The following is a 21777-nucleotide window of genomic DNA, read 5'->3' on the forward strand; positions in this document are numbered from 1 at the left end:
TCCTCTGGTTTCGATAACTCCACATAGAATTTGGTATCTAGAAGAAAGCACTTTAGCAGCCTTAAAAGCTGAAACTACTATAATCACTTTCCAACTATTATATCTTAATATATATTTATAAACAACTTTCAAGGACTTCTGTGTGCCGCGGAGCACTACGACCTGCCGGAGCTGCTGCAGGCGTGCTTCCACCACTGCAAGCAGTTCCTGCGCATCGAGGTGGTCTGCCCGATGCTCATCTCGCTGGAGAACTACTACTGGCGCTACACATCCGCCTCCGAGCTGGTCAACATGATCCTGTCGTTCGTGGAGAGCAAGGCGCACTCGCTGTTCAAGTGCCCCGAATTCCTGCATCTATCCGAATCGATGGTGCAGATGATCATGTGCCGGGAGCTGCAGACGCCAGAGATACGAAAATTTGAGGCAATGCTGGCGTGGGCCCAACACAAGGTGGGCAAACTGAAAAATCATCCGAACAAGGATACACAATTCGAGTTCGAATGCATTATGGAGCGGCTGACGCGTGATCTAAATCTATGCCGGATCTCGCCCAGCGAACTGCTCACCGTCGTCCTGCCCTCCAAATCGATGAAGAACGAACGCATCATGGAGACGCTCATGGTGCAGGTGAATCTGGGCACATACCGTATGCCCGAGTTGGATGCGTACCGTCAGCAGTTGCGCCAGCAGGAGTCCGCCGAGGCCACCGTCCAGGTCCACCGGGGTGGATGAGACAGTAAGAATGTGAGTTTCGATTTGGATCAACAGCAGCAACAACAGCAGCAGCAGCAGCAGCAGCAGCAGCAACAGCAGCATCACTACCAACAGCAGCAGCAGCAGCAGCAGCAGGATCAGCAATCGGATTCGGATGCCACAGTGTCCATTAATCAGAACCACCAACACCACCAGCACCACCACCCGCCACCCATCGATGCACGTGCCTATGCCATGGCCTCCCTGGCCGCCGCCCTTGAGATGCAGAATACGTCGAATCCCCACCAGCCGAACGCCGCCCGCGATGCCGCCGACGAGGAGGTGGAGCTATATGCCAGTTTCGATAATGCGCCCAGCACCAGTCGCGTGGCCGCCCAAATGCAGGCCGCCAAGGAGGCGCGCCGCAAGCGTTGGGCGGCCGATGGGGCCAGCGGGAGCAGCGGGGACGGCGGTTGCGCCAGCGGCAGCAGCGGAAGCGGGCGGCGTTACTAAATGCATGGATGCATGTGTTCCCGTGTGACTGAAACTGGTTTGAAACTTCGTAGAAATTCGCCATTACCTAAATGGAAAATTTAAAATTCGTACTACATTTTTAATTCGTAACGAAATAAGTTGGAAGAAATTTTTGAAAATTTTTGAAATTGTAAACGATTCGTAACGAAATAAGTTGCAAGAAATTTTGGAAAATATGTAGTAAATTGTACAGAATTTTGAGTGGCGAATTTCTAAAATTTTACCATAATAATGATTTCATTATGATTGTGGCGAGTGATTCTGATTCTGATTTTGAGCAGTGATTGTAAAAATACCGATTTTATTTACATAACAAATAAACTCAATTAAGTTCAAGGCAGTTCGCTTAGCTCAATTCTGTTTAAAGCTCAATGCTTTAATTCCATTGAATAGGAATTGTTCATATGTAGTATTATAAAGTGTCTCTTTAAGATGGATGGCTTGATCAATCATTCTTTTACAAATGCTCCGAATTTCAAGAATTTTTCGATAAATGGGGTATACTTTCTTTAAAAAAAAGTTCCTTACATTTGATAAAAATATTTTCTAGTTAGTAATTCATAGAGAATATTTCTAAACTCAATGTTCATATCTATACATTTAGATAGGCTAGTGAATTTGGGGTATGATTGAAGCTTTTAAATATACTTTTCATCAATTTGCGACCATGACTGTTGTGTGAGTGTGTGTGAGTGGCCTTGAGTGTGTGTGTGTGTGTCCGTCTAACTCATCGCTCGAAAAGACGGCCGAAGCATCGAACCATCCAAATCGAAACTGACATTGTTAACTCTTACATTCACCCCGGAATGACAAGAGCCCCCCAATTTTTTTGGGGGATACACTGAGAGAGAGAGCGGAGGGAGACGGCGGCCCAAACCCCACCCCCTCCCGCCACCCTCTACACAAAAGATAACGGTGGAGGACCCAGGCAAAAGCATAAGCATTTTCTACAAGTATTACCCAACATAATATATATATGTACGAGTATGAGTATACATACATATATAGTACGTGTACGTCGTGCAAGATTGTCCTAGGAAGGTATGTAGAACTAGTCAGTTAAGGAACCACTGTGGCATTCGATTTTTGATACCCACACAATCGAGAATAAACATGAAAAAAAAAACAACAAAAAAATACAGCATGGAAAAACATTAGCAAAACAAAACAAAAAAAAGGGAAAAAACAGAAAAGAAAATAAAAACAAACGCTTACTGATGTAAAACAAAGACTTAAAACTAAAGAAAAAACAAAAGGAAACCAAATGAATAAAATATAAAAGAAATTTTTTTAATCAATGTTATTGGACAAATGTAAGCTGAACAAATAAATCCCTTAACCCCCACCCATTCCCATTGTAAACCAATTTCCATTAGCCTCGATAAGAACGAGTTACCAGAAGAACTCAATTTACGATCTAAGAATATACATAATATACATACATACATACTATATGATGTACTTAAATGTTCAAAAGAATTGCAAGCATAATCTAACTGTTTGAACGCTTTTCGTTTGGGTTTTTTGTATTGTCCGTTAATTTGTTACTAACAAAAGCCAAGAAAGAATATTATAGATAAGGCTACATCTACATCTACATCTAACAGTCAACCAGTCAACCAGTCAAGTTGGCTGCACATCCTGTACATTTAATACCATTTAATACAGGTTAGTATAGTTAATGCTAAACTGAAAAATCAACAACACTTGTGTTCATGCAAGTGAAAACAGAGAGAGTCCAGAGAACCAGAAAACCGATACATAAGTGCAATATCTAAGTGTATGTTTGTATAACCAATAAAATAATTGATAACTGATAACAAGCAGCCAAAGGGGATTTACTTCCCACAGACTGGCAACTGAAGTCACAGAAAATCCCAGAAAACCCCAGAAAACGCGAAGATTACTTCAACTAAAGGCTACAAGGCGCCAAAACCAACAAGCAAATAATTGAATAAATGGAAAAAAACCTAATGTTACCAATTAAATAATTTGTCAGCAGCATAGACCTACTTGAGGAAAACTGGAAGAACCCTGCAGATAATATAGCCATCAAGTGATCAAGTAGTGAACAGATAAGCCCATAGAAAATCGTTTTCCACCTTCCCTTTGGAAATCAGTTGACCCAATTAATGTATATGTATCCTCCAAATACCGAGTTTTGAAACCTCTAATAGAGCAACAACCATTCGTTTCTGAATCTGAATATAATCCTACGCGAATTCTTCAGTTGCTAAAAAACACAGATTTTCGATCAATAAAGTAAAGAAGGCAAATTCTGATGCAACAAGAAAACTAAATGTAAACGGCAGCATTTCCAAAAGGGTTTCACTTAAATGTTCAAAAACGCATATATCAAAAACTCAATGTCTAACTGTACAACCAAGTTTATCAAGTGTCTGGCAGGTCATACATACATATGTATGTAAGCATAAGATTAAGCAATAACAATATTTAAAAACAGAAAAAAAAACAGAAAACTAACAAGAAAAGCAAATGGAAATCAATAATTAAACGCTTTCAGTGTGCAAAACCCGAATAACTAAATAATAAATAAATGTTAAATAACCAAAACAAAACTATACACTTAAAGCTAGAACTGGCAAACTAATGAATTTGAAAGATAGTGACAGGCAAAAGTTTTGGGTGCCTGTCTCTTGAAAAACTTGGATTGCAACAGAAACGAGCAAATATAATGCAACAAAATAGATAAAAAATAAAAGGAAAACTCTTTGAAGTATTTTGAGGCAGAGAAAATGGCCGAGTGCCATTCAATTCAAAAGTTAGTTATACAAATGTTGTATGTTGTTTTTTTTTTTTTTTGTTGATCAATCTACGAACATAAACAAATAGCAACAGATTTAAATAGACATAAAGCATAGCTGTATTTTTACCGTCGCTCTATCGACATCAAATATACTGTTTGAACTGAATGTACTCATCTGATTAATATGAATGTATTTACCGCAGATATCCAAATAAACAATAAGTGCTGTTTCTATATGTTCGGCCCGATCGCCACCGCCCACCGCCCCCCCGCCTCCCCTCTGCCGTAATTCACCCACCCAACCACCGGATGGCAGAGTGGTGCAGGGTGGTGCAGGGTGGTGCAGGGTGGTGCGAAACGGGCTCACTTTTGATAGCAGATTGAATCAGGTAGGAAATCAAAACCAACAAAAAGGAAATAAAAAATATATTAAAAAATAATAAAAAATTAAAAACAAATTGAACCACCCACTTGGTGTGTAAAGCCGAGCTGACTCCTTTTGAGCTGACGATCTACATTTACAATATACCAAATGCAAATGAAAACCACATAAGACATTTGTTTAATCGAAAAACCAAACTCAATTGAATGCGGAATAAAGCTAAATAAATGTTGTAATTGCCACAGCCAAGCATAACAGAAAAAAATTCAATAAAAACTTTCAAAAAAAAAACATAACAAAACCGCCTTTTTATTATACATAGTTAAAACACCGACTTTCATTTGCGTTTTATTAGTTTATTGTTTTTCGTTTCTTTTATATTTTTTTAAATATAAATAGGAGGGTGGAAACTATAGAAACTAGAAGAATGGAAAGCTATTTGGCTTGTACTTCTGAAGCTATACAAAGTATTTGATTTATTAATTACATCAATTCCAAATATGTTGTGTTTATGACCGTTTTCTTTTATCTCCACGTATCTGTGATTTTCATGGCCATTCTGAAAGAAAAACGAATCCTCTTTCCACCCTTTTTGAAATGAAAAACAAAACGAGAATTGAATTTGAATTGTTGCTTGTTGCCGCTTACATAATAAATTAAACAATTATAATAATCAGTACAATAATTCCATTGCTAATGTGATTGTTTGTTGTTGGTTTCCCTTCCACTCAGCATACAAGTTGTGGTTTAATGAAATGTATAAACTAAAACAAATTGCAAAACAGCAAATGCAACGACATTTTGCACTTCGCCTCCTCTCTATATACAAAGCTACAAATCATTTGAATTTCTCATTCTTTCTGTTGGATTTTCCCCTTTCGATTTAGCTATTTTGTTTCATATTCATTTTAGAGCTACGGTTAAATAATTTACGTTGTGTAAAGTGTAAACTTTTGATTACAGAGTTACCATTGAAGGAGATACAGACACAGATACAGATAAAGATACAGATACAGGGACATATAGAATAGATAGAATAGAATAGACTTGGATACACGGGGGGCGGGTGTTGGGCGAACAGAATTGCTTTCAACTATTGCACTATTATCGGATGTGTCTATATAGATCCCTAAAGATATATGTCTATGTACAATTGGAGCTGCGCAACGAAACGTAGTGCCTAGCAGTTGCGGATACAGATGAATCGCCGCTCAAGGCTCAAGCACTTAAACGTATAAGAATTTGAACACTTTCGTTTGTCATCAATCACATGTCCACGGATATCCAGCTCTGGTCGTCGATGCACCCGATGCGCCCGCACCTGACGATCCTCCTCCTGGCCATTCGTCCCTATTCGTATACAAGCTGGCATACGATCCGCTGGCCGAACACGTCCGACGACCGCCGATCCGCCGGTCAGCTCCGAACGACCTGGTGCCCTGGTGGCCACCTGTATACGCCGGCATCGACAGCGAGTCGCCGGCTGCTGACGAGACGGGCAGGGAAATGGGCTCCATTAGACCCACCTGCTCCTCCACCTGATCGTCGTCGTCGTGAACAGCAGCGTCGGCATCGTCGTCGAAGCCATACCAACATCACATGACCATGATTTGCAGCGCTACTCATTGATCTATCGTACGGTAGATGCGTCTCTGGGGCTCGGGTGTATAGTGGATGCGAGTGCGGAAATGCTGCGGTGATCCCGGCACGCTTTCAGAACCTCGACGCGGTGGCGGTAGCGGCGGCGAGGCCGAAACGTATCTGAAAGTGAGTGGGAGAGGCGACGGTTAACACGATTTAGAGCAGGATAGCTTAGAGTTTGGAGTACTAACCTGCGGTGCAACAGCGGTGAGCCGGGCGGCTGGCCACTTAGCTCCAGCAGATTCTTTCTCAGCAACAGCGGCGACTGTCCACGATTGTAGCGTGGCGGCGGATCTGGACTTCGATGCCTGCGATCCAATCCGGCCAAGATATGCGGACTGGGCGGCGTGCTGATGCTACCACCACCGCCGCCCATTCCTGGCCCGCTGCTGGCGTAGCGACGCAGGAAGCTACTGGTGCCGCCACCGGGCAGAGGTTCCGTCGTGGGCGAGGTGCTCTGGCTGGTATTACTACTGCTGCTGGCCGCCGACAGGGTGCGATAGTAGTAGGATTTGCCACCGCTACTGCCGTTACTCACGACGCTTCTGTAGGCCGGCGGCTGCGGATGCACTGGCTCCTGATCCCGGTCCATGCCGGACGCCACCGGCGACGTGGCTGTGGAATTCAATTGGGTTTTAACATAGGTGGCAAACTGTCGCTTCATGGCACCGGCCAGAGTGTTGAACCAGCCTGTTCGGTTGGTTCGCATTTTTGTTTTGATGAATTGAGTGATGTTGGATTATGAGTACGTGGTTACATGGTGATGGTGATGCAGTGCAGTGGTGCAGTGGTGCAGTGGTGCAGAGTACGGTTTGTGGTGCGGTGTGCGGAAAACGAAGAGAAAAACGAAACGGAAATGGAAATAGAAATAGAAAATGTATAAATACAAGAGCAACATAGCAGCGTGTAAAGCGAAATCAAAAGAGCGATGATGGACTCAGAAATAAAATCACCTTTTAAGAAAGGTTTTTGAAAAGCTTCGGTTTAAGAATAAAGAATAATGATTGTTATGATTTGATTTCTGAGTTTGTAGACCAATTAGGAATGCAATTGATGGCTCACCGGCGTCGTGTTGCTCCCGACTGCAACCATCCAGGCTGCTATTGCTCGCTCCGCTGCTGGAGCTCTGGCCCAGGAGCGGTCGGCGTGCGTACAGCTTGCTCAGCTTGCTGGCCACCATGTTGCCGCTTCCACCATAATCCGACTGCTGTTCCGGCGATCTGGGCTGGAGCGTGGGACTGGCACCCGTTGCCTCGGCGGCGATAGGCAGTGGCTGGTACTGCAACTGCTCGCCAGTGCCGCCCGTTCCAAAGTGACCAGCTGCACCCAATCCCGTTCCAGTTCCTGTTCCTGTTGCTGATCCCAATCCCAAACCCGCCGTTCCAGAACCAGACGATGGTGATATGCTGGCGGGATTAATGGCGATTTGCGAACACGTCGACTGCGTGGAGGACTGACTAGAGGTGGAGTGCGTGGATGGCGGCGGCGGCACATAGTTGCTGTGAAACGGATTCGTGCTGGTCACTCCCACGGGCGGCTGCTGGCGCTGCTGCTGCTGCTGCTGCTGCTGCTGATACCGTTCGGCCGCCTCCTTCTCGCGCAGCTGGTTCTGCTGGTGGTAGAAGCGCTGCAGCACTGCAAATCGAAGCAAATTGAAATGTTAGTTTATGTATAGCTCAGCAAATGGTAGATGCGATTACCTATGGGGCTCTGATTGCCCGGCTGCAATCGCTGTGGTTGTTGCTGCTGCTGCTGGTGCTGCTGTTGCTGCTGCTGACTTGTAAGTTGCAGGGTCGGCGAGTCTGTGGGGAATTGTTTGCGCGGCAACGAGGGGGAGGGTGAGGAGAGGGCCAAGTTCAAGGTCGTCGTCGTCGCATTACTACTACTATCACAGCTGTCGTAGGCTTGGGAATTTTCCGCTGGCAGGCGCCAAGTGGGCGTGGTCGTTGGCGTTGTCGTCAGCGCTGTAGCTGCAATATTTGGCGGTGTTGTTGCTGTTGCTGCTACTGCTGCTGCTGGTGCTGCTGCATCCGTGATCAATGTTTGGTTGTTGTGCGGCAGTGGTATTGTTGTTGCAGTCGCTGCTGCTGAATTGTGTTTCTTTTGGCTGAAGGGCGATGTTGTCAGATTGCGTAGAATCGATTGACCTGAAATTAATGAGAGTTAAAAGTATATACTTCGAACCTATGCAGGCAAACTCACCGATGCTACTGAACATGGATTCCTTCTTGGGGCTCTCGTCGTTGTATTTGTAGTGCGGATGATGGGATCCGTTGCTCAGTTTTCGCTGCATGAACGGCGATTTGCGATAAAGCCGATTAAGATCGCCGATTCCGGCGCTTGGCGGCGATAGAGGACTGGCACTGCTGCTGCTTCCACTACCATTTCCGGTTCCGCTGCCGCCGCTGCCATTTCCTCTTCCATTTCCATTTCCGTTTCCGCTGCTACTGCCGAAACAGTTTGTCGTTGCCGTCGGTGTTGTGGTTGTTGTTTGAGGTAGTTGTGTGGCTGATTGCATGAAATACTGCGACTGTTGCTGCTGGTAACTCGGTATCTGAGTGGGTTTTATTGTCTTCTGCGAATTTGTGGGACTCTGTCCCGCATACGGCGTCGCCCTACCATACTTTACAGCTCCACCTGCGCATCCTGATCCGGCTAGAGATCCAGCACCAGAACCGACAACACTTCCAGTCGCCGTTGCCCTGCAAATTGACGATTGATTCGTTTTGAGATCAACGCATTCTCGGTGGCTACATGACCAGTAATGAGAGCACACTCAAATGTACGCCAGTGGCAGAAAGAAGGTTTCTGTTCTTGGAGGGGATTCATTGGGGTAATTAGAGTATATCAAGGATTTTGAGGGATCGTCAGGATATCCGGGATCTGGTGGGTTTGTAGGGTACATTTAAATAGATTGACGGCGCCATGGCAACAAATCTAAGACATTTATATGAGCTGTAATCGCATTTTGAATGTGTCTCGGTGTTTGATCGGTGTGTGTGTGTATGTTTTGCATATATATACAAGTTGATGAGTGTGTGTGGGGTGTATGTGGTGTGTTCTTTTGGGTAAGCGACAGGTGGAAAACACAGGTAAATGCCAAAGGGAGCGAAAGCGAAAGATGGCCGCAGATGGCGCAGAATTAAAGGACCTCTGCTTATGATGTCTTCCTAAGATAACATTTTCCAAAAAAAAACAAAAACAAATGTGAATTATAGAAAAAGCGCACAAAATGTTTGAGAAAACACCTTTCAAAATTGCAAACAAAATTCAAAGTTTAAGAAAAGTTAAGAGCCTTAAGCTTTGATTAGTGCTAGTATGTTCAAACTAATCAAGCTGAAAATTTGTACTTTACTTTGTTTCAGTCAACATTTAGGTTGTAATGATGTTCTTCAAATTTCAAAACAGTAAGCATAAATTATCTCTATCAAAATTCATTCTGAAAAGCACTAAATAGTTATTTTAGTAGCTAGCCCATATTTTCGCAAAGGAAAAGCATGATATGTGAAAAACTATGAGAAATTTCAGCGACGCATGACCAAATGAAATGAACTTAAAGCCGATCAGTAATACAATAAAGCATAGTAAATAATCAGTGTCAAATTACCTTTTCTGGTGTATGAGCATTTCTAGATGGGTAAATAAACAAAGTATAAATTAAATAAATAAAGAAACCAATGCCAAAAGCCAAGCCCAGATTCAGACAAGAACATGCGAAAATAAACGGAAACATTAACATTATTAACAAAAGTCCATTAAAGAAGCATTAAATCATAAATATAATAAGAGTTAGCAGAGCATGGGCATGTTTACAACGATTAACAATTACACTTAACTAGTGAAAAACATAATTAGAAGGCTAATAATAAGAATAATAAACTCGTCGTACTTACTGAATTTTACTTTTAATTGGGAGGAGTTTTTATAGTTTTTTGAGTAGTTATGTTTGGTTGACATTATCATTATATATAGGTAAATATATATATATATTTAGGTTTATATATCTGTATATAGAGTTGATGGTTGCAAGTTTTACTTGAATGCTTTTGTTTTGTTTTTCAGTTTTGCAGTTTTTCAGTTTTTCAGTTTATGTCGATAAGTTTTAATGTTTGGTTTTTGTTTATAGTTTGTCTTCTTCTATTTCGTTTGCTTTTATTTTTTGTTAGATTATGTTTATTGGTTTTCTTCATTGTTTGTCATTATTGTTTAAGAAATGGTATTAGGAATTAGGTAACCTACAAAAAATGGTAATAAAAAAGATGAAAAAGGAAAATAAAAACGTCGCACACACACACTCAAATTAAAAATGTCAATTAAACGCAAAGAAAAAAAAGGAGAATTACATCAAAATGTTTATAATTATTTCATAATACACTTTAGGTTCGTCCTAAATTAAGTACAGGGTCCAAGTGGGTAAAGATAGACGGATAGTTGCGTGGACAGCAGACTACAAAGGGACTAGGGGTTACATGCTCTTTCCAAAGATCACAAATTTGTAAGCTCTAGGATTTGCATTTGGTGTAAAAAGTTTCATTAGAAAGCTGTAAATTTTAGTTCTACATTTGAATTAACTTTTGGTTCAAATTAACATTAAACCTGTTTACTTACTAAATAGCTTTGGAAAGAGCATTTGATCTAGCACAACAAACTCGTATCTAATTGCTAGCTAAATGTTGTAAAATTGTAGTTAATTTTATAAGGGAACTTGCTTTCTTAATGTGTATTAAATGAAACAAAAAAGCTAAACATGCCAAAAAGGGATAGGTATAGCAATGGAGGAGCTAAGCGTAAATTTATAATGTTAATTAGCCTCACCAGAGAAAATTAAAGAGATAAAAAACAAGAGTAAAATAAATTAGGAATATGAAACAAGTTGAGGAACAAGCAGTTGAAATTAGTTGGCTAGCGCAAAACAGCGAGTTTAGGAAACCATCCCACGGAATCCTCTTGAATCTTCTTGAATCCTACCTGTTGAACTGGAGAAGCACGTTAAAGCGAAGAACAAAGAACGGAAAATTGGGAAACGGAAATGGAAATGGAAACGGAAACGGAAAAGTGTGGAAAATACAAAGCGCTCCGCACTATCTCACACACACACACACACACCCACTATTCACACACATCCACAACAGGCACAACACATCATCAGCCGGGAATAGCGGACGGGTCGTGGGAATAATGCTGGAGGATCTGGCACAGATCACCGGATGGGCTCACCTCTGGAGCGTTGGATCGCCATTGGCGGCACGCAGCCGGTTATCCTTGATGCTCTGAAACCAATTGGGCACATCTACTTTGGCTATTTCATAAGTCCGGATGAAGGGCTGGGCCAGAAGCTCCGGATACTTGGGTCGATCCTGATGGTTCTTTGTGAGGCTGTAAGCAAACGAATAATCATGTTAATCATTGGATTCTGTACAAGTGGCAAAGCTATAAGGAAGTAGGATTACCCACCACTTGATGACGAAATCGCGGAACTGCTGACTAAAGTTGTAGCCCTCGCCGTATGGCAAACACGGCGGCTCCGAGTCCAGCACCTTGGTGAGCACCTCGAAGTCCGTGTTGCATCCCTCGTACGGGGATCGCGCGGTGGCCAGCTCCACCAGCGTTATGCCCAGTGACCACACATCAGCGCGAATGTCGTACTTTGGTTTCTTGGGGTCGATGCGTTCCGGCTTTAAAATTCAATTGATTGTATCGATTATTATTCTATATAGGGCATTCTAGGTAGGTGTTTGCGGAACTAGATGAATCGTGGATCAAATAGGTGACATGTATTCCAAGTACTTATTGATTAAAAGCTTAGTTTACGCTTCAATTATCTCAAATTTATGGCTTGCATTGCCAAGCTTGGAATTTCCCTACAAACACGTTCATTATTTAAATAAATTAAGTCATGACACCAATCAGGTAATCAACAAACCTATACATTTTCCAAGAAATGTAATGAGTTGTTACAATACACACAACGTTCTCAATTAATCTACGATCTGTCTAGTGCAGTTTTCCCTACCATAGCCCTACTGCTCTATATACTCACCGCCATGTAGGCTGCACAGCCGGCGGATCGAGTGTTGGCCTTGGAGTCCACCAGGCGACCGCTGATCCCGAAATCACAGAGCTTGATGTTCCCGCGCTCGTCGATCAGAATGTTTGAGGGCTTCACATCTCGATGGATGACCCCGTGCTTGTCCTTCAGATAGGACAATGCGTTGACCGTCTACAAATGGGATGGATACGTATTAAGTCACGTTTTGTGGAGAGGCTATAGAGGCACTCAAGAACTTACCGCCACTGTGACCTTGCCCAGAATCTGTTCCGGCACCGGCTTCTTGGAGAGCTTGAGCAGCTTGTCAAAGCACATGGACATCAGCTCCATGCAGATCCACACATCCGGATCGCGAACGAAACAGCCAAGGCACTTGACAATATACTTGCAGTCATGCGACTTGAGCACCACATCCAGATCCATCAGGATGCGCTTGTTCTCCTCCGCGTTGCCAGTGCGACGCATCTGCTTTACGGCGATGATCGTGTTGCTGGACAGGTGCAGCATCTTCACCACATTGCCACTGGTCCCGTTGCCCAGGTCGCCCAGGTGCTTGAGGTCATTGATGTCCGTCGGATACTGCCGCCCGTTGATGTTCAGCTTGCCGGTCTGCTCCATGATGATCTTCAGCTTCTTGTCCGTTTCCGAAACCGGTTGATGCGGCGGCGTGGGCAGCGGAAGTATCACTGGCCGCGTCCGATTCACTCCGCCTCCGGGTCCGCTAGAAACTGTAAGATAGACAATTGAAATTAGTAATATGTTATTAGTTAATAGTGATAAAAATGTATGAATTTAATCCAAAAATCCTTAGTCCTTTACTTACTGCAAATGAACCATTAAATTAATTATTAAAGTGAAACAATGTGTTGCATATCTTTCAGAACTCCATCTCTCAATTGCTATACCAAAAATCTAATCCTTTGAAATATTTTCAATAAATTCTAATTGCTTTACCATGGGCCACTAATCAATCAACGAATGCTGCCCACTGTGCCATCGTGCGTGTGCGTGCCTGTGTGTGAGTGTGCATGTGTGAGCATGAAGAGGAAGAGCAAATGAGAGCGATTTTGTTTTTGTTTGCGAAGTTTTTTTTTTTTGCCCTGGCAGCAATTCAATTCAACAATTAGCAACTACAACAACAGCAAGTCATAAAAAATAACGCTATTTGTAAACATGCGAAAGAGGAGACACGGCAGAATGTCCGATGAGTGTGGGCAAGGGCGGAGGGGCGGCGGACGACGGGGAATATGCGAGGCCCAAAAAATGAAAACAACAGTAACGGGCATATCAAGACATTACTCCGGAAATGCCAAAACGTAACCAATGGCAGAGAGCGAGAGAGAAGAGGAGAGCGAAAAAAAATTCGAGCAGAGAGACGCACACATGCACAGAGTAAATAAATATGCAAGTAAATAAATAACAACACTTGATGGCTGATGAAAATCCAATAAGAAAAATATGCAAAACAGCACACAAAACATAAATGTTTGACAAAAGAGTGGAAAAGGAGAAAGAAAGGGCCTCACAATTGCGGCCAAAATAACAGCATCGAATACATGAAACTATTGCCAAAGTATTAGAAAAAAATTCTGCATTTGTACCAAATAAATCGAAATAAAGGACTATTTATTAACTATAAAATCTATTCAAATGCTGAGTAAGTAAAGTTTTTAGTACTTTAAAATTCATGGAAACTATTAAACAGTAATCTAATCGACTCAAAATGTATTCGATTATTCAAAAACCCATTAGACATTTTCTGAAGTTCATGGAAAACAGTTATGGTACCAGGAATTGTTAATCTAATCGAGTCGAAAATAAATTGACATTGTGCACAGCTGTTAATACCACTGTAGATTTGTTTTTTTTTTTCGTTTTTTTTTTTTTGGGCCCAACAAAAGGCCGAAAACAAGTTGGGTTCGCTTTTGGCTTTCGCACTTGGCCTGTCTTATCTATGCAATCGGAAAAACAGAACGGGAAATCGAGGGGAAAAGCGGGGGAGTTACGGGGTTGATGGGGTGCTGGGTGTGCTGAGGTGCTGGAATGGGGGATTATGAGCAGCTGTTATGCAGTCCGGGGGAATCGATAGCGTTTGCCCTTTGTTGGCGGTATCCAGTATCCAAGTGCTCCAAAGTAAACCCAAATAGCAATAGCAATGGTAAAAGCCAAGAAAAGAGCACTCCTCTTATCACAATTTAAGCACACACACATACAAATGCATATACTCAGCTTATTGGGCAATGACAATTTATTAACAAAATATTTACACAAATGCGGACAAAAGATGGTTTTGTGGCTTGCGGTTGGCGGTTCGGTATACATGTGTATAAAGATTTTAGGTGACCATTTTTGGGGATCACGATTTTTCTCGGCCCTCTTTTATTACCACTTAACAAACTGTCTACAGTTGCGGTCAAAAAAGTGTTGACTCTAAATCCGCACCTGTCACAGAGGATCTATAAAGAATTCACCTGTTTAAAGGTCGACCGATAATACATAATAGATTGATCTTTCTGCGAAATAATATCGAAAATGCTTTTTGTGGGCTTGGCACTTACTTGGAAACTATTTTGTGCCTTTTATCCGGAATTTAGGGCACGTTTTTGGCGGGCAAAACCGTTTTTGGACAATGATTTACTCTCAAAAGTGGAGAATTATGAGAAACGGAATATTCTGATTGAGTTTCGGAAAAGTCTAGTTTGATAAGCTAACATTTCATATAGGGTTTTAAAGTATTCCCGTATAAATCTAGTTGGGATTTGAACACAGATAAGCCATATATGGCAATCCCCATAAATTTTAGATATTTTAGAAACATTTAGTACAAATTGTGGAATATAGTACTTACGCATGGGCAGTGTGGGCGTGGCTCGCGGCACTCTGGTTGTGGGCGGGGTGTACGTTCCACCGAAGGCGCCCGTCGCCGGTGCTGCGGATGCAAATGCGGATGCGGATGAGGATGACGAGGTGCTGGCGCTGGCAAAGGGCGTCGCATGAGGAACTGGAGGTGCCGGCCGCTGGGCTATGCTGATTCCCGATCCGGAAACGGAACCTGTGCCCAGGGTCGGTGCGTGGGCGGCGGATGTGGCTGCTGATGCGGATGTCACCAGGGGCGGAACGCGGGCAGACGGAACGGAACCGGAAACGCCTGGTCCGCGCGCACCGGAAAGGACGATCTGGTCGTGGGACTCATTCTGCGCCTGGAGCTTCGCCTCCAAGGATTGCAGTCGACTGCCGATCGTCTCGAACTCAATGGTGGACATTATGTCGACTGGATTTGGTCCGATTTTTGATAGTTAGTTGCTGGTATTGTTGGATTTTGGTATTTGTTTAATTTTTTTTCGCTTTTGGCCAGCACTTCTTCGATTTTTCTCTCACTCCCTCTCTCTCACACACACACACAAGCGCGCGCTGGCGGGGGAGGGTGCGTGTGTGTGAATTGTTTTGCTGTGCGCCCTGCTTGTTGTTTTGTCGCTGGTGTTGTTGTTGTTCGGCGGCACACATACACTGTAAACTTTACACTTGCAAAAATAACGGAGCGCTTGGACTTTTTTTGTTTGTCGGGGGGGAGCACAAAAACGAAATCGAAAAAAGGAAAACACAGTCACTGTGCATTAGAGAGAGACATCCTCACCCCCACACAAACACACACACAGGCATACACGCAGCGCCCTCTCTCACTCTCTCTCGTTCTTTTTCAGCAGCAACGGCAACAACAACTTGCGATTTTTTCCTCCTTTTTTGGGAGAATGTTTCAACGGTTGTTTTCTTTTCGCGGCGCTGTTTGTCGCACTTCTGCAATCGATTCGTTTCGCGACCGCGGGCGGCGGTATCACTGGCACAATTTGATCACTCGCTTTTGTACGTTTTTGCTGCCTAAATCGCGTGTACAATAGTGATGTAAAAAAACATCGATGCATCTGCCATCAATGGTACCATCGATGGTTCTTTGCCGATATTTCTCGATATCTGTTTTGGTGTCTATCGATGTTTTGCAAATCATCGGTTTTAACAACGTTTTTAAATAATTATGTTCAAATAAAATTGTGTTTTTGTAAGTTATAAGTTTTGTCAAAAAATTAGTTATAAAATATATAATATATTTTTTATACGATACAGATTCAATGAAGGGCAATACGAGACATATAAAACTATATATTACATATTAATATATTATTTTATTTCGAAAAATTTGATTCTGAGAAAAACTTGCATCGCTAAATATCGGAATTAGAGTGACCAAAGTGCTAAAATATCATAAATATATCGAAATGCGCTGCAAAATTGGATGGGCATCACTGGGCTAGAACTTATTAGGTTGTTCTATTAAAATAAATGTATATAACACAATATTTATGGAAATAAATTAAAAGTAAGTTAAAAGAATAATGGAAAACACGTCGATATAATCGATATTAAACATAACGTCAAAAAATCGCTGCAGGTGGAAGCACATTTGTAATCGAGCAACTTCGATTTATTTGTATGGCGATACTATTCGTGCATTCGATGGGATATATCGATTGGACGGTCGATGGCTGGCCAGCGCTAGTGGAAAAGCGAGAAAAACGAGAAAGAGAAGCGAAAAGCGATCGGAGAACAGTGCAAAAAGTGCGGACAGGAAAGCAAAGGCAATAGCGAAAGGTTGGGCGGCAAAACCCGGGCCACACGATCCACACCGATCCGATCCCAAATCACCGACCCGCATCCGAATCCTGACCTGACCAAATGCGGTAAAAATAGCCGCACCGCACCGCATCGCATCCGATTCGCACCGAACCGCCAGGTCTTGCGGAATCCGCTAGAAAACGCCGAGGAAAGTCAAGGAGAGCATACGTATAGCATATAGGATATAGAATATAGAAGGGCTTATCAAAATGTCCAAACGCCACCGCCTCACGCCCTTTACCATTGCCAAGGAGCCAGAGGCCGCCATGTAAGTCAAAATGGCCAAATCCCGGCCAGAAACGCATAATGAATTGAACTACATCCGGCATTCCTTTTTAGAGTCCCGCCACGCAACCTGGACTCGCGGGCCACCATTCAAATTGGCGACCAGACCTTTGACATTGATGCAGATAGTCTGGAGAAGATCTGCGATCTGGGCCGTGGCGCCTATGGCATCGTGGAGAAGATGCGTCATCGACAAACCGATACGGTCCTGGCCGTCAAACGCATACCCATGACCGTAAATATTCGAGAACAGCACCGCCTTGTGATGGATTTGGACATATCGATGAGATCCAGCGACTGCCCCTACACCGTCCACTTCTATGGCGCGATGTATCGCGAGGGCGATGTTTGGATTTGCATGGAGGTGATGAGCACCAGCCTGGACAAGTTCTATCCGAAGGTCTTCCGCCACGATCTGCGAATGGAGGAGAGCGTGCTGGGCAAGGTCAGCTGGGGAGGATTGGGGGCGGGGCTAATCTTATCGGGCAAGCCCCACTATACAACTGCTGTACTACTGCCTTTGCTTTACAGATTGCAATGAGCGTGGTCAGTGCGCTGCACTATCTGCACGCCCAGCTGAAAGTCATCCATCGGGACGTCAAGCCCTCGAACATACTGATCAATCGGGCCGGCCAGGTCAAGATCTGTGACTTTGGCATCTCAGGTGGGCATTGGGTCACTTCTTGCAACTGTATTTCCACTAATATTGGATTAACTTTTAGGCTACCTCGTGGACTCCATTGCCAAAACCATCGATGCCGGTTGCAAGCCGTACATGGCGCCGGAACGCATCGATCCCCAGGGAAATCCGGCGCAATACGACATCAGGTCGGATGTTTGGTCGCTGGGCATCAGCATGATAGAAATGGCCACTGGCCGCTACCCGTACGACAATTGGCGAACGCCATTTGAGCAACTGCGTCAGGTGAGTGCCTAAATAAATCCTTTAAATTACACATTTTGGGCTTTGAAGTCCCTAGTATTCAAAGGCAAATATGAATTCCACGTTATCATTTATGATATGCATATTTGGATTTTTCCAATTGTGGGAGTCGAAGGCTTTTAACTTTGTTGGAATTTCCAAAACAAACCCGATAAAATTGGGAATATTAATAATCAATCGACAGATTTATCACAGATAATACTATAGAATAAGTTAAATGCAGTTATGTGGTAATAGCCATTTAAATGTACTCTACTATTATTAGTTAATTAGACCAGGAAGCAACATTAATTACATAACTCACTGCTGGTTCACAAATAACTATTAGGTAATTTTAATTAAAATTGTAACCACTTGTTCCCAAGCATTTTGCATAACAATTAACTCTCAAAAAGCAATTAGTATTGTGCCAAGCTGCTGTGCTTATAAGAAGGCCAAATAAAACAGCTAATAATCTTCGAGTTAGTAAACCACTTTCAAGCACAATTCTTCGCATCATTCGAGCACTGAAGTAACCATTCCTTGCATTATCTTTTAGGTGGTTGAGGACAGTCCGCCGCGCCTGCCAGAGGGAACCTTTTCGCCGGAGTTCGAGGACTTCATCGCCGTCTGCCTGCAGAAGGAGTACATGGCGCGGCCCAACTACGAGCAGCTGCTCAAGCACAGCTTCATCGTGGAGCACCTGCAGCGCAACACGGACATCTCGGAGTTTGTGGCCAGGATACTGGATCTGCCCGACACCCAGCCGGCGCAGTAGGTTAATGGTCGGGTAGAAGGTTAATGGTTAACCCATGGCGCCATCCCCTTAACCCCTTACGCCGTGCCCGTGCCCGTGTAAATTGCCGCCGTCTTCTTCTAGCATGCATTTCGTACATGTTGTGTGTGTGTCCCCCGTCTGTGTGACAGCAAAAGGAATAAAGCTATACATATATGAATGAAGTCCAAGGAAAGCCCGAAAACCCATCAGCAATCAGCTCTAATCTAAAGATTCAAAAGTGGAAACTGCATAATTATTAATTTAAGTGAGAGAAGCAACAGCAACATAACCGTTACTAGCAACCTGCAACCTGCAATATGCATAATGCAATCGCAATCTACGCCTTGCAACGCTCAAAAAATGGATAACCGAACCGTGCCTCCCAGCTGGCGATGCTGCTGATGTCTTAAAGCATAATACCATTTTAATATATATTTTTAAAAGATAATAGCTTAGTCAACGAAAAAACAAGAACAGAAGCAAAACAAGCAAAACAATGAATGTAAAAAACGTACTAAACTTAAATGATAATTTGTACAACTTTTTGAACACCAAAATAGCCGAACAGAAAGTGTAATTGTAATTATAATTGTTTAACAAATATATATTACGTAAAATAGCTAAATCCCGTTGTTATTTACGAAATTTGCATTGCGATTGGAAACAAACTTTGTGATTGGTAACATAATCTTTCGGACTTTATATGCGAGTATAGCCTAACTGCTAATAAAACCAAGTACAGCAGCTAAAATTCAAAAATTGCGGGCAATTCAAGTGCATCGCAAGTGCAGCAATGCACCAAATCGATACCAGATCGATATCGATACATTTCTCATCACAGGGTTCCATTGACGTGGATTTCAAAGACATTCCGCACTACGTGAGTTTCCTATCGATATCGAAGAACACCCAGATACTCAGATGCTCAGAATAAATGTTGTACGAAGCTATGGAGTGCTTAAATGTGTGGAAAAGAAACCCCCTTCAGGGAATTTCACCCACACCCATGGGGTGCCGTCGCCCTGTGATAAGCTTGCCTGGAGCCACTTGCTCCGATACTTCTGGAACCCATCTCTAGCGGCGCTGGCCATAAAACCCTGATAATCCCAACTCAACTGGGCGAACCAACAACGTCCACTGGCCACGATTAGATTGCTACGGAAATGGGCAGTGCACGGAACCTATTGTTGCTATCCTCGTCGCGTTTGCACGGCCACGGATACTTGGAGCATGCGCGCGGCCAGCTGGAGGATCTCTTCAAGAGGTGGGTCACTTCCCTGTAAAAAACAAAGCTATTTCCATGATAATCTTGAGGCATTTTGTTGCAGCGCCAATGTGAAGACCGTGCTCTTTGTGCCCTACGCTCTGCGGGATCACGACAAGTACACTGCCACCGTGCGGGATGCACTGCAGCCGTGGGGCTTCCATGTGGAGGGACTGCACACGAAGCCGGATCGCGAGAAGGCCTTGCGGGAGGCACAGGCCATCTTTGTGGGCGGCGGCAACACCTTTGTGCTCCTGCGCTCGCTCTACGAGATGAAGCTGCTCGATCCGATCCGGGAACTGGTGCTACAGCAGGGATTGCCCTATGTGGGCAGCAGTGCGGGCACGAATGTGGCCACCCGATCCATACACACCACCAACGACATGCCCGTGGCCTATCCACCAAGCTTCGAGGCCCTCGCCCTGGTCCCATTCAACATCAATCCGCACTATCTGGATCCGGAGGCGGGCAGTCGGCACAAGGGCGAGACGCGGGACGAGCGGCTGGAGGAGTTCGTCGCGTATCATGGACTGCCCGTGCTGGGTCTTCGCGAGGGCACCAGTGTTCGCGTGCAGGGCGAGAAGGCCACGCTCCTGGGCGATCGCAATGCCAAGCTATTCAAGGTGTAAGTACACTTCCCTAAAATGGGTTTCATTAGGTTTCACTGGGTTAACAAGAAGGTTTTATGTTGTTTAATAATTTAAATAATTGAAATGCGTTTATTTTTCAGTGACGGCAATGCCGAGGAGCTGGCACCGCAAGCGGATCTTAGCTTCCTGCTGCACAAATAGGCATTTAAAGCAAAAAAAGCAAAAAAAATGTTAATTAAAGAAAACATTGCAAGTTATTGTACATATGCACATTCATAATTTGTTTTATTCTGCAAATAACAACAATGCCTACACGTAAACAGTACACATACAGTAGTTGTACACTATGACTAAATGTAAAAAAAGTTGGGGTAGAGGGTTAACCTTAACACCTGACGAGTGTACATAATAATAAGCTAATAAATTTTGTAATAAATTAATCGGATCGTAATGATAAGAATTTGACTGGCAGACTTCTTATTCGATGCTAAAACTGATGTGCTGGCATTAACAATGGACATCGGCTAAGCAAAACTGGCAAGCACTTAATAATATAATTTATTATTTACAATGGGTTTTGGTTTTTTTCTTTCCTTGCCACAAAAACCCTGACAATTAGCAATACTTTTCGATTGTTATTTTGACGGCAAATTTTCGACAGAATTATGTTTTATATTCTCACTTAGCCGATACTAAGATATAAGCTTTAACTTTGTAAAGAGGAACATAGTTAATAGTAAGCACTCCCCAGTTTAGACCAGTTTTTTTTTTCTACAGTAGTTCCCTTTTTGGCACACCGTGTATTGAGAGAGCCCATTTGAAGGGATTGTAACACTTTGAGGCAAGGCGGCATCTGGTTATTTGTCGTACAGCCACATCGTTCGTTTCACTTAGTTCCTAGTAGTATAACACTTAGCTTAACTAGTCGTTTAAATAGGAGTCAATGGTGCAATGCTGCAATGGTGCAATGGTGCCTGCGTAACTTACTAGGAATCGTTAATAGAGATATGTGTGGCGTATATGCTAAGTATTTACATGCGAAAATCGAATGTCTGTTGAATGGCTCGAACAAGTGTCGTACATTTGTCCTACGAGTTTTGGCAGCTAAAAACTATGCTAAGTTAATTACTAACTAACTAACTAATTGCTGTCTACCATTTTGAGCATTGAAAGTTTCACTTTAAAGCAAGCAACAACGGCAATC

General features: G+C 43.2%; 5 protein-coding genes across 12 annotated transcripts in view; 4 read left to right on the plus strand and 1 right to left on the minus strand.

Moving 5' to 3' along the window:
• The window catches only part of LOC120457189, a 100751-nt gene extending 100014 nt beyond the window's left edge, over positions 1-737 (plus strand). For all 6 annotated transcript variants that reach the window (XM_039644536.2, XM_039644534.2, XM_039644535.2 and 3 more), the window contains one exon: positions 134-737. In XM_039644536.2, the coding sequence (XP_039500470.1) occupies positions 134-732 (599 nt within the window). In that variant the 3' untranslated portion in view covers positions 733-737. The remainder of the gene's footprint in view (positions 1-133) is intronic.
• On the plus strand, positions 736-4655 carry LOC120457194 (TATA-box-binding protein-like; the record flags this gene model as incomplete). Its single annotated transcript, XM_039644546.2, has 1 exon — positions 736-4655. A coding segment is annotated over one exon (471 nt), but the record flags the coding sequence as incomplete, so codon positions are not given.
• Positions 4656-4992: 337 nt separating this feature from the next.
• On the minus strand, positions 4993-15985 carry LOC120457190 (dual specificity mitogen-activated protein kinase kinase hemipterous). 3 transcript variants are annotated; one of them, XM_039644541.1, is made up of 10 exons: positions 14915-15982; positions 12307-12794; positions 12058-12237; positions 11472-11692; positions 11235-11393; positions 8220-8719; positions 7718-8164; positions 7080-7652; positions 6209-6632; positions 4993-6137 (listed from the first exon to the last, which is right to left on the minus strand). In XM_039644541.1, exons 1-10 carry the CDS (start codon positions 15327-15329, stop codon positions 5999-6001), a joined length of 3546 nt encoding a protein of 1181 aa, XP_039500475.1. In that variant the 5' UTR covers positions 15330-15982; the 3' UTR covers positions 4993-5998. The 3 variants fall into 3 exon arrangements, 2 of the variants coding, with proteins under 2 accessions (XP_039500475.1, XP_039500474.1); XM_039644540.1 differs by having other exon boundaries at positions 6209-6707; XR_005616919.1 differs by lacking the exons at positions 4993-6137; positions 6209-6632; positions 7080-7652; positions 7718-8164 and adding exons at positions 9625-9646; positions 9911-10252 and having other exon boundaries at positions 8587-8719; positions 14915-15985.
• A 595-nt stretch (positions 15986-16580) lies between these two features.
• LOC120456529 (dual specificity mitogen-activated protein kinase kinase 6) lies at positions 16581-19344 on the plus strand. Its single transcript, XM_039643400.2, has 5 exons — positions 16581-17002; positions 17074-17464; positions 17551-17683; positions 17742-17944; positions 18501-19344. Exons 1-5 carry the CDS (start codon positions 16944-16946, stop codon positions 18717-18719), a joined length of 1005 nt encoding a protein of 334 aa, XP_039499334.1. The 5' UTR covers positions 16581-16943; the 3' UTR covers positions 18720-19344.
• Positions 19345-19707: 363 nt separating this feature from the next.
• Positions 19708-20843, plus strand: LOC120455640 (probable alpha-aspartyl dipeptidase). Its single transcript, XM_039642030.2, has 3 exons — positions 19708-19983; positions 20048-20608; positions 20714-20843. The coding sequence occupies exons 1-3, from the start codon at positions 19883-19885 to the stop codon at positions 20772-20774; spliced, it is 723 nt and encodes a 240-aa protein (XP_039497964.1). The 5' UTR covers positions 19708-19882; the 3' UTR covers positions 20775-20843.
• The last annotated feature ends 934 nt before the right edge of the window (positions 20844-21777 follow it).

This window comes from Drosophila santomea, chromosome X, assembly GCF_016746245.2.
Source record: "Drosophila santomea strain STO CAGO 1482 chromosome X, Prin_Dsan_1.1, whole genome shotgun sequence".
NCBI lineage: Eukaryota > Metazoa > Arthropoda > Insecta > Diptera > Drosophilidae > Drosophila > Drosophila santomea.

Bases quoted from the DNA above. Each gene is read 5' to 3' on its own strand.
- LOC120457190 (XM_039644540.1), bottom strand. From the start codon at position 15,329: ATGTCCACCATTGAGTTCGAGACGATCGGCAGTCGACTGCAATCCTTG. The intron at 12,795-14,914 runs GTAAGTACTATA...TCTATCTTACAG, and splicing joins CACGCCCACACTGCCCATGC to TTTCTAGCGGACCCGGAGGC. The intron at 8,720-11,234 runs GTGAGCCCATCC...GTCAATTTGCAG, and splicing joins GGCGATCCAACGCTCCAGAG to GGCAACGGCGACTGGAAGTG.
- LOC120456529 (XM_039643400.2), top strand. From the start codon at position 16,944: ATGTCCAAACGCCACCGCCTCACGCCCTTTACCATTGCCAAGGAGCCA. The intron at 17,003-17,073 runs GTAAGTCAAAAT...ATTCCTTTTTAG, and splicing joins AAGGAGCCAGAGGCCGCCAT to AGTCCCGCCACGCAACCTGG. The intron at 17,684-17,741 runs GTGGGCATTGGG...ATTAACTTTTAG, and splicing joins CTGTGACTTTGGCATCTCAG to GCTACCTCGTGGACTCCATT.
- LOC120455640 (XM_039642030.2), top strand. From the start codon at position 19,883: ATGGGCAGTGCACGGAACCTATTGTTGCTATCCTCGTCGCGTTTGCAC. The intron at 19,984-20,047 runs GTGGGTCACTTC...ATTTTGTTGCAG, and splicing joins CTGGAGGATCTCTTCAAGAG to CGCCAATGTGAAGACCGTGC. The intron at 20,609-20,713 runs GTAAGTACACTT...TTTATTTTTCAG, and splicing joins AATGCCAAGCTATTCAAGGT to TGACGGCAATGCCGAGGAGC.